Source organism: Octopus bimaculoides, chromosome 19, assembly GCF_046866305.1.
Source record: "Octopus bimaculoides isolate indiv1 chromosome 19, ASM4686630v1, whole genome shotgun sequence".
NCBI lineage: Eukaryota > Metazoa > Mollusca > Cephalopoda > Octopoda > Octopodidae > Octopus > Octopus bimaculoides.
This window is the reverse complement of record NC_142946.1, coordinates 47,784,137-47,796,636: the sequence shown is the minus strand read 5'-3', so window position 1 is coordinate 47,796,636 and position 12,500 is coordinate 47,784,137. Positions and strand designations below refer to the sequence as shown.

General features: G+C 37.4%; 1 protein-coding gene across 2 annotated transcripts in view; it reads left to right on the top strand.

The window, feature by feature from the left end:
• LOC149131856 (beta1,4-N-acetylgalactosaminyltransferase A-like) overlaps positions 1-10,887 on the top strand; it is a 35,092-nt gene extending 24,205 nt beyond the window's left edge. For both annotated transcript variants that reach the window (XM_089337564.1, XM_089337565.1), the window contains 5 exons: positions 441-670; positions 2,098-2,285; positions 6,781-6,903; positions 8,873-8,968; positions 10,519-10,887. In XM_089337564.1, coding sequence (XP_089193690.1) covers positions 441-670; positions 2,098-2,285; positions 6,781-6,903; positions 8,873-8,968; positions 10,519-10,819 — 938 coding nt within the window. In that variant the 3' untranslated portion in view covers positions 10,820-10,887. The remainder of the gene's footprint in view (positions 1-440; positions 671-2,097; positions 2,286-6,780; positions 6,904-8,872; positions 8,969-10,518) is intronic.
• The last annotated feature ends 1,613 nt before the right edge of the window (positions 10,888-12,500 follow it).

The following is a 12,500-nucleotide window of genomic DNA, read 5'->3' as shown; positions in this document are numbered from 1 at the left end:
TCATGCAGCCATGACTCCACCTATAAATACCAGTGCCCTGTTTGTAATATATTTTAGTAATTTGTCTTGTTCTAATCTTGCAGTACATTGGAACCTTGCTTTACAAATGCCTCTCATCACAAACAAATCAGTTTTTGAACATAAAACATCTTGGGTAATGAATAGTGTCTCTGGTAGCAAACAATCAAGCTGGCAACAATGCTTGGTGACTAGCTGAGAGTATCAGTAGAAGAGCACCAGTTTCAGTCCAGCTTTTGCTCAGTGCACATTCCTGCTCAAATTCTTTTGTATTTCCTATGGGGAAAATAACTTTGGTTTACAAACATTTCAGGCGAGAAACAGCCTTCAGAAATGAATTGATGAATGTAATTTGTCCCTGAAGGCCATTCATCAACTGATGTTCCTCCATTTTTATTTATTTATTTTATTTATCTTTGCAGTTGGTTTGCATCCCATAAAAAAAGAGATCCTTTCCTGGGACCAACTGAACAAGATGCACAGTAATGTGTTACCTGGTGGTCACTATAAACCCAACTGTTCAACGAATGAATCTGTTGCCATTATTATTCCATACCGTGATAGGCAATTTCATTTGAAAATCTTCCTTAATAACATACATTCCATTTTACAGCGACAGGCAATAGAATATGGAATCTATATCATTGAACAGGTATGTTAAATTCATTTTTAATTCTGTTATCTAGAATTTATAAAAGAAAATTATATTTTGCCTCATTCAAAGGGGGAGTTTGAAAAGAACTAAAACATAATCCTATTTTGTTAAGGATAGAACAAATTTTTTAATATCTAACATTTTGTCATATCCCATTTAGAATACTATATTACTATTTAATGACTTGCGGAAACGCTGTGTCAATGTATATGCACAAATGGGAACCTCACCCAATGCCTCTGAATATCTATCCCATCACATCTCATCACTCTCCCCGCAGCTTCCTATCCTTGCAAGCATCCCACTTTTTCTTGCTATTGGAAACCATTTCACTTGTCAGTCATTCTTCATCCATTAAATGTCATTCTCTTCACTCACACTTTACACTGATCCCCCCACCCCAACTGGACCACTAAATTATCTCCCTTCATCCTCTATGCCTGCCTCTCTATCCCTTCTTCAGCCGACTCCTGCAGCCTGCTCAATGTCGTATCACTTCTCTCGTGTCCTCCTCCGTTTGTAAACTGTATTATCATTACTATCATGATTACAATCCATTCTCCCCTGCTCTTTTCTACATCCCTCAACTCATGCATCATTGGTCAGCCATCACTCCCTGCATCCATCCCCAATCTTTACAGTTGCAAACTGCCATCAACACTACATGTTCCTCCATTCCCCACTCACATATATTCATCTTCTTCTTTGAGGAGCCACCTGGACCTGTAGCTCTCAAAAATCATTCTGACCCTCTCTTCTAAATCTGAGTAATTATGTAGCTGCTCTGCAAAAACCTGCTGTCTCCCAACTCCTTTCTTTCATACTTTAAGCATCATATCCCCTCGCATAAATTACTGGTCTTATCTTGGGTTTGTAGTTATGCAAACTGAATGGCAACCCTACTTATGCTGGTGTTATGGAAAAAAAAGCACCCAGTGCACCACTGTAAAGTGGTTGGCATTTAGGAGGGCATCCAGTCATAGAAACCATGCCAAAGCAGACACTGGAGTACAATTGAACTGTTCAACACATACTAGTGCAGAAAATGGACATTAATTGTTAATGATATATATATATTTATCATCATCATCATTGTTTAACATTCGTCTTCCTTGCATGCATGGATTGGACGCTTGACAGGAGCCAGCCAGGTAGAAGACTACCACAGGCTCCTGTGTCTGTTTTGGAAGGGGTTTTATGGCTGGATGCCCTTCCTAACACCAGTGCTTTTTATGTGGCACTAGTACAGGCAAGGTTAGTTTTGACATGATTTTTACAGCTGGATGCTAACATGCTAACATTTCCTTTAACACTGAATCAATTATTCTTGATAAAAAATTTCCAAATAAATATGAACTGTATGCTATTTATTTTTTAATAATCTATATTACATGTATTTTTTTTCCATTTCAAATTTATTTCAGTGTGATTCATTTGCCTTCAATCGAGGGATGCTCATGAATGTCGGTTTTGCAGAATCGCTCAAACACTATAATTATAGCTGTTTTATTTTCCATGATATTGACTTAATTCCTGAAAATGATAAAAACATCTATGATTGTGAAGAAACTCCAAGACATATGTCTGTTGCTGTGGACAAAATGAATTATCAGTAAATACCCCTATCATCATCACTTAACATTCTTTTTTCCATGCTGGCATGGGTTGGACGGTTTGCCAAGAACAGATGAACCAGAGGACCCTGCCAGATTCTATGTCTGTTTTGGCATGGTTTCTACAGCCTGATGCCCTTCCTAATGCCAACTCAGAAGCACATACTGGATGCTTTTTGTGTGGCTCCAGCACTGGTAATGCCATCAAGTATCCACAAGATAAGACACAAGATAAGACCCCACAACCAAGCAGGATACAGTCTGAAGGAATAAGGGACTATGATAGAGGGAGAGAAGCAGGTGTCTTGCTGAAGAGGTGAATGCATGACTTGTTCACCTGGAAAGTGAGAAAGAGAGAGAGAATATGAAGAAAGAGATGTGAGGTCCAGGTACAATGTGAATATGAAACAGAATATTATACAAGAGGGGTAAAAGGTGAATGTGTAGAAAAGTGCACTGAGTGAAAGTAGAGTGACAAATGATTAGAGATACGGAATGAGTTGAGTGTAAAGGATATCAGTTCAGTGTAGGGAGCAGTGAAGAAAATAGTGTAACTGTGAGGATTAATGGAAGAAAGTAAAACTTAATCAAATATCGTTTCCTAGTAACAAGGCTGACGAACACCTAATTTCCGATAACATGTCTTCGTTTGACAGTATTTGTACAAATTAATCTGTTTGAAAACTCTCACTTGTTACTATGATACAGAACTTGCTGTTAATTTATATCCCAAACATCTGCTGGTATATAATAACTATTATATCAAAGAGTAAACTAAAAGCAAAAAGAAAAGCTAGAAAAAAAAGAGAAAAAATAGAAGGTTGTAGAGATAAGTTGAATGTTTTTACAACTTCTATGTATTCATCACCATCATCATCATCACCATTTAGCATTGGTTTTTGTTGGGTAAGATGGTTTGGCTGGGACTGATAACCTAGTGAGCTGCAACAGGCTTCAGTCTGGTTTCTCCGGCTGGATGCCCTTTCTAATGCCAACCACTCCACAGAGTGTGAGTGTACCAGCTGTCTTTTATGTGTCACTGGCATGAGAAGAGCTTATCTGTGGTTGGTAGAAACATGAAAATAAATTGAGCTTCCAACTTTGGTAGGCTTTTTAAAACCCTTATCAACCTTTTAGCACGAAAGCAGCCATATCTGGCCCAAATTTTCTATTTGTTTTATGCTCAAACAAGCCAGATCCGACCTCACATGCCTAAGTGCTAATAAATAAACAATCACATCATTAAAGTCTTGAAGCTACAAGATAATGTATGATCAATTCAAAATAATGTGAATTGATAAGAATTACATTTGACGGAGAAATGTGGATACTAAAGTGTATTTTCTTTCAGACTGGTAAATTTTACATTGGAATGAAAAAAATATAACATTTCTGGATAGTCTCTGCAAGAGTATAAAAGGAATTCCATATGACCTGTTTGTGATAGAATATAATTCAAAAGGGATGTAGTTTGTTTGAAGCCAACAAAGTTTTTGTCCATTAATTTTTCTCAGTATCTGGAATGTATTGATGCGACGACCGAAAATACAGTTGGCATTATATCCCTATCTCCCGGGCTGGGTTTTGAACCCGTACTCTGGTCAGTTGGGGAGAATGGTATTTCCTTCGTCTTGTCGGCAACCACAGCTAGTTTTAGCGTAGCTGCCCCTTTCCGGTCAGCGAAAGTTCAAAAACGGCAGGATAGGAGTGTACCGACCGACCCATCTTGGCAGGGGGTAGGGTAGCACAATGAGCTATGGTATTTGGGATGAATAGGAGAACAAGAATTGGCGGCAAAAGCAGTTAGCAGAGAATTTTGGCCAGAGGAGTTCTGGGAGCCAGCAAGGGCAGTCGAGCGGTAGCAGCTAGCCGAGGCAGTTGGGTTGTAGCAGCCAGCCGGAGCGGTTGGGAGACAGCAGTTTGCCCGTTGAGATGGGGCCAGTCGAGTGAGAAGAATAAGTCTGACGGATAAAGCTATGGTCAGCAGAAATGTATAGAGAGGGACAGAGAAATGAAGATGAAGGATTATAAGTCTGACGGATAAAGCTATGGTCAGCAGAAATGTATAGAGAGGGACAGAGAAATGAAGATGAAGGATTATAAGTCTGATGGATAAAGCTATGGTCAGCAGAAATGTATAGAGAGGGACAGAGAGAGACGGAATCGTAGTGGCAGACTACCTTGGTCAGTGGAAGTAGCAGACCTGAAGGAAATGAACTTCGTTGTTGGTAAATGTGCTTTTATATTATTTTAGAGAAAAAAGAACTCTGAGTTGTTAACTGTGTTGTTAAATGCTTCTAAAAGAAAGGAAAAGAAGAGAAATACAAAAGAAAGAAGCAGAAGAACTTTGTTGTCAAATGAAACTTGAGACACGAACTTTGTGATGTAAAAATGATTGAAAAGCTTATAATTGTTTGGAAACTTTGTCAACGTTATTGAACTGTCATGCCATGTATTGGAATTGTTATTATGTAATGCTCTATTCTAATGTTTTAAATGTATTCTGTGATATTATGTATGTAAAAAGAAAAGGTTACCCAACGCATGGTCTTCGTGTTGTTTCTTCCTCCCCGTCCTATTTGCCTGTGTTGTTCTTCGTTACGTGCTCCAGCCGGGGCTTTATTATCGGCCAGGATTGTACCGACAGACGAATTTTGCTGGCTCACTGAGTGTTGAACGTTCGCGCATGCGTGATCCCCCCCCCTTCGGTGTTGAGGAGGTGCTTCGCGTGCGGGCGTTCGTAACAGTATTATACGTAGATAGGTTTTGAAAAGTTACTAGGGGATTAACCAGATTATCATGTCAAATTTAATGCTTATTTCTTCACATTGTTTGCAATCAATCATGTCTTATCTTGTAGCTTCAATGTGATTCTTTATATTTAGAATGACTTCATACAATAGGTGTGAGAGGCTAGAACTGACTTGTTTGAACATAAAACAGGTAGAATATTTAGACTGAAATTTAGCTGGTTTAAATGTTAAAGGCACAGACTTGGCAACAAAGGGTGCAGGTGGTGCAAGAGTACCCGTTAAAAGTTTTGTGTGGCAATAAAAATACTTTGAATATCCTCTGGAAAAACTTCAATGCCAAAATGAACAAATGTAGAAACATTACTTTTCCATCATTGGATTTATCTGGCTTGATTGATGTACAAATACAATAATAGTTATTGTTATTACACTTGCATTTAAGGTGGTGAGCTGGCAGAATTATTAGCATGCTGGACAAAGAGCTTAATAGCATTCTGTCCAGTACATTCTGGGTTCAATTTCCATCAGTCAGCTTTTCTTTTCATCCTTTTGGGGGAAACAAAATATGTAGCAGTCTAGTAGTGGGGTCAATGTAATAGATAAGCTCCCACCCCTTAAAAGTTCAAGCCTTTTGCCTGAAGCAAAAGGATTATGATACTTGTGTTTGTTTTGATATTAAGATTGAAAACTTCAAGCTTGTTTGTAAAAACGTTTGAACCTGGGCTTATATCCCCTAAGCAAATTTAATTCCCACACCTATGGCTATAGGGTTAATGTTTGATAGCTTGATTTCAGGTAAGTTCACTGCCATCAATTCATCCCAGGAGAGTTTGCTGTCATCAACTCACCAAGAAGAAAGTTCGCTGTGAACCTAAGAGTTTGAAAATTAGGTTTTTTTTGTTCTTTTACTGTGAACTACCTTACTTCATCTGGCCAAATGGCCCTCTATGTTTGTTTACGTATGGTTTATTGTATGTCTCCACTGTCCTGTTTTTGTTACCAACTTTGACCCTCCGCAAAATACCAAATTTTATTTTGGTTTGCGAGAGCAGCTGTTTTTCAAAGCCTCATAATATTGTGAATTGCACATACACACACATATCTCCTTCTCTTACACTCTCCTGTCTTAGAAAGAACTTTTTCTTCACCCATTCCCTTCCGGTCATTTCAAAATGTAACCACATGCGTATCATCGGTGATTTTCTTCCTCTGTCTTCCCTTCCTTTGGACTTTCCTCTATTTCTGAAGAAGATCTTTGCTCAAAATGTTAAATCTTCTTTCCTTCCTTTCCTGAGTGCCTGATAATACAATACTTGTACCACGTCATAGTAAAGATTGCTTTCCAACATAACATGGCAGTCCTAGTTTAGGATTAATGTTGCTGTAATTTAGCCCCAGGAGACATCGTCTCCAGCTGGTTATACGACATGATCTGTGTCCTTATATTTTCAAACAAGGGAATCTAGCACCCCCACTCAGCTCAAAACAATATCTGCATATTGCAAATTCTGGGTTATACTGTTGCTGAATATCTCACTCTGTGAGATTTATAAATAGTAATTTTGTACCACGTCCTTGCATTACTGCTTTTTCTTCTTTGTTCTTCTTTGTTTGGATTCACTAATATATTTATACATGTATATAAAAAAAAAACATTTGTTTCCATGCACACTCACATTCATTTTGTTGAAGCTTAACACTTGTGGAATGCTTTTCAATTGTGCTGTATTCGTCATTATAGGTTACCATACAACACTTTGTTTGGTGGTGTTGTAGCAATGAAAAAGGAAGAATTTCAGAAAGTAAATGGTTTTTCCAATCGTTATTTTGGTTGGGGAGGAGAAGATGATGATCTATATAACAGGTAAGACATGCAATTTATAATTGGTGACAGGTGAACTTACCATTTATGTCAGCAATGAACATGTAGGAGCAGATACAGTTTAAATATTTAGATAAAGCTTGAACTGTCCTGACAACAGTTTCATGCACAGGTATGGCTGTGTGATGAGAAGATTGCTTCCCAACCACATGGTTCTGGGATCAGGCTTACTGGCATGACACCTTGAGCAAACATCTATTATAAGCCCAGGCTGACCGAAGCCTTGTGAGTGGATTTGGTAGATGGAAACTGAAAGAAACCTTTTGAGTGTGTGCATGTGTGTGTGTGTATGTGAGTGTGTGTGTGTGTGTGTGTGTGTGTGTGTGTGTGTGTGTGTGTGTGTGTTGACAACTGGTGTTGGTGTGTTTAGTTCTTATAATTTAGCAGTTCAGCAAAATGGACTGATAGAATAAGTTCAGGCTAAAAAAAAAAAGATAATAAGTACAAAGGTTGATTTATTTAGCCAAAAATTCTTTAAGGTGGTGCCCCAGCACGGCCACAGCCCAATGACTGAAACTAGTAGCAGATAAAGGATAAATAATTAAATAATTGAAACTTATTGATTGAAGGGTACAAAATTAATAAACTGTAACTCATCAGTAAGGCACCACTGTGTCCTTAACAGTGACACCTAATTCTCCTCAGGAGGTGACATAAGAAATAACAAGCAAGTGTTGAGTGGATGATAAGCAAAGGAGGTAGGGAAGAGTAGGTGACAACTGTAGAGATTCAAGAGTTGAGAGGTTGAGGAAATGATAAAGTGTGTGTAGTGGGGGACCAGTTATGATGAGGTGGGTGAAAAGTAGTGGAATAGTACTGTATACAGAAGGTGAGAGAGAGATGATGAGTGGCTGTTCGAGAGATGATGGGTGGTGGTGTGTTTTGATGTATAAAGCTATGAATCACAGCATGTAAATATGGGATTAAAAAGTGGAACTCAAATGTTATTAAATTCTTATAATGTCAACCATATTTATCATCGTCGTCATCATCATCATCATCATTTAATATTCCATTTAGTATACGGCAATGGGTTGAATGGTTTAACATGAAAAGACAAGGAAGTGGGCTATGCCAAGTTCTAATATTTGCTTTGACGTGGTTTCTACAGCTGGATGCCCTACCTAATGCCAATCACTTGACAGAATATATATATATATGATGATGATGATGATGATATATATATATATATATATATATATATATATATATATATATATACACATATATATAAAGGTAAAATTCACAAAAAGGCAAAAGATGAAGACAGCTTTCCTCATCCATTCTCACCACATGACCATACCAGCACAGTCGTCTCTTTTGCACACCGCATCTGATGCTTCTTAGGTCCAACTTTTCTCTCAAGTTACTTACACTCTGTCGAGTATGCACACTGACATTACACATCCATCGGAGCATACTAGCTTCATTCCTTGCAAGCTTACGCATGCCCTCAGCAGTCACAGCCTATGTTTCACTGCCATGTAGCATGGCTGTTCATACACGTGTCATACAGTCTACCTTTTTACTCTGAGTGAGAGGTCCTTTGTCACCAGCAGAGATAAGAGCTCTCTGAATTTTGCCCAGGCTATTCTTATTCTAGCAGCTACACTTTCAGCATATCCTCCCCTGCTACTAACTTGGTCACCCAGATAGCGGAAGCTGTCAACTACATCTAGTTTCTCTCCCTGGAATGTGACGGAAGTTGTTCTCTGCACATTTTCAGTGTTTATTGCTCCTGAGCATCTGCCACAACCAAAAACTATCAAGGGGACAGAGTAGATTCTTGTAATAGAGCTGCATGATTACCCACCATTTTGTAGAAGGAAGAAAGACTGGTCAGTAGAAGCTGCAAAGAGATCATAATATAAAATTGCTTTTTCACTCAATATATTTCAGTTCATCAATTGCCAATATTAAAAATATTCAGTGACTGAGTTCTATTTTTCAGAATTGCGCATCACAGCTATAATATTCATCGTCACTCACTACTGGTTGCACGCTATACTATGCTAAAACATATTCAAGAAGTGCCAAATAAAGACAGGTAAGTATAATTTGCAAAAAAATTGATAAGGGAATAGAGAGAAAAATGCTAATTAGTTAATCAAGATCATATGAATTAAAAGTAGTCAACACTATCCATATCACAGAGCGTCCCTCATCTATAGTTATGAAATCCAATAAGAATGGTTAAAAGATGGATATAAGCGTCTCTGGGGTTTTATGGATTTCTGTATGTCACAGGGATTTCATGGCTAATAGATAACAGATGCTTCTATGAGTCTGAAAATATGACCAGCACTAACCCTTTAGCATTTAAACTGGCCATATCCAGCTAAAATATTCAAATTGTCTTTATGTTTGAATTGTCCAGATCTAGCCTCTCACACCAACCCTACAAAATCTTTTCTAAAAATTAATAGTTACCTCATCAAAATTTGAACACTACAAGATAATACATGATTAATTCAAAACAATGTGGACAAATAAGTAGCATTTCATTCGTCTTTATGTTCTGAGTTGAAATTGCACCGAGGTCAACTTTGGGGTCGATGAAATAAGTACCAGTTCTTGTGACTTTCTGTGTTTTAATCCAAACTGGAGATGAACACTTATGTTCCATGTAATAATACGCTTGGTAATTGTTGGGGTATTCCTTAACATGAAACCAATGGTAGCCATAATACACAAATAACGAATCTTTGTTTAACCATGTAGTGTTGACCACTCTTTGCCATTGTTCAATATTTATATATATTGAAAGGCAGCGACCTGGCAGAAATGTCAGTATGTCGAGCGAATTGCTTAGAAGTGCCAGTTGCATACTGGGGTTGATCTAATCGAATGGGCTCCCTTGCCAAAAATTTCGGGCCTTGCGCTTTGAGTAGAAAAGTATATTTACATATATATATATATATATATATATATATATATATATATATATATGTTAAAGACTTTCGAGTGAGATCGTTGCCAGTGCCCCTGGACTGGCTCTTGTGCGGGTGGCACATAAAATACACCATTTTGAGCGTGGCCGTTGCCAGTACCGCCTGACTGGCCTTCGTGCCGCTGGCACGTAAAAGCACCCACTGCACTCTCAGAGTGGTTGGCGTTAGGAAGGGCATCCAGCTGTAGAAACTCTGCCAAATCAGATTGGAGCCTGGTGTAGCCATCTGGTTTCACCAGTCCTCAGTCAAATCGTCCAACCCATACTAGCATTAAAAGCGGACGTTAAACGACGATGATATATATATATATATATATATATATATATATATATATATATATATATATATATATATATATATATATATATACATATATATACATATATATATATATATATATATATATATATATATATATACATATATATACATATATATACATATATATATATATATATATATATATATATATATATATATATATATATATATATATATATATATATATACACATACATATACGTATGTATGTATATATAATACGTGTGTAGGTGTGTGAATTATATTTATATTATACATGTATATCGTGTGCATAATATCACTGAATTAAATGTTGTTTTATCAGGATATATTTATTTTGTTTCAGATTTAAGCTTTTACATGAGGAAAATTTTCACGACAGTGGATTGAATAATTTGAAGTTTCATTTAAAAGAGAAGAAGTCAGAGAAGTTGTTTACCCATATAAAAGTTCATCTCGTGAATTTACAAGTGGAAACAAGAAAAAACCAGTCACCTGAATCATACGAGACACACATGTCAAACAAGACGGAAAGATCAATCAAGACGGAAAGATCAATCAAGACGGAAATATCAAACAAGACGGAAATATCAAACAAGACGGAAAGATCGAACAAGACAGAAAGACCAAACAAGATACACATATAACTCAAGCCTAAGTTTTGAACAGATAATTGACTTTATGACTTGTGTGTGTGTGCTTATATATACATACATGCATATATATATATATATATATATATATATATATATATATATATATATATATATATATATATATATATAATGTTAATTCTCTAAATGAAGTATTAACAGTAACTGCACGATAAAGTGTAGTATATTGCCACTTAAGTGTGGCTGACCCCTAGGGGTGGATGTTACTGTTGCTTTTAGCCCCAGGAGGACATCTCCTCCAGCTGGCTTATCGACACACGACTGTGTCCTGTTTGCCAAGGGAGTTATCCCTCTCACCTCGGCCAGCAGCACGAACGTATCCGGATTTCAGGGTTATTTCCCTTCGTCGGCGTTCGACAGCTGATGACCTTGGTGAGAGAGAAAAACCTGGCAGACCTTATATCTTCTTTTCCAGTGACATTCTTCACTGATATTGAAAAGGTGAAAACAAGCAATGTTAATTCTCTAAATGAAGTATTAACAGTAACTGCACGATAAAGTGTAGTATATTGCCACTTAAGTGTGGCTGACCCCTAGGGGTGGATGTTACTGTTGCTTTTAGCCCCTAGGGGTCAGCCACACTTAAGTGGCAATATACTACACTTTATCGTGCAGTTACTGTTAATACTTCATTTAGAGAATTAACATTGCTTGTTTTCACCTTTTCAATATCAGTGAAGAATGTCACTGGAAAAGAAGATATAAGGTCTGCCAGGTTTTTCTCTCTCACCAAGGTCATCAGCTGTCGAACGCCGACGAAGGGAAATAACCCTGAAATCCGGATACGTTCGTGCTGCTGGCCGAGGTGAGAGGGATAACTCCCTTGGCAAACAGGACACAGTCGTGTGTCGATAAGCCAGCTGGAGGAGATGTCCTCCTGGGGCTAAAAGCAACAGTAACATCCACCCCTAGGGGTCAGTCACACTTAAGTGGCAATATACTACACTTTATCGTGCAGTTACTGTTAATACTTCATTTAGAGAATTAACATTGCTTGTTTTCACCTTTTCAATATCAGTGAAGAATGTCACTGGAAAAGAAGATATAAGGTCTGCCAGGTTTTTCTCTCTCACCAAGGTCATCAGCTGTCGAACGCCGACGAAGGGAAATAACCCTGAAATCCGGATACGTTCGTGCTGCTGGCCGAGGTGAGAGGGATAACTCCCTTGGCAAACAGGACACAGTCGTGTGTCGATAAGCCAGCTGGAGGAGATGTCCTCCTGGGGCTAAAAGCAACAGTAACATCCACCCCTAGGGGTCAGCCACACTTAAGTGGCAATATACTACACTATATATATATATATATATAAATATATTATAAATTAACTACCAACAAAAATAATTGGTAAGCTAACTTAAAAAATCATCACCTAAATAGCAGAAAAAAACGACAGTGAAGATATGCAGACTCTTCAAGAATCGATCCTTTTGGTTATATTAATAATAATAAAGGAGTTACGACGCAAAAACGTATAAATTCAAAAGAACATATTTATCTTCTTCAATATATATTTCAATATAAAGAATTCATTAAGATGCTTAAATCAAAATTTCTTTACACATCATTCAGGAACAGATATAACATCAGAAAAAATACATTCCGTTTAAAAACACAAACCGTTCATGGCGAAAAAAAATTCACAATTACACAAAA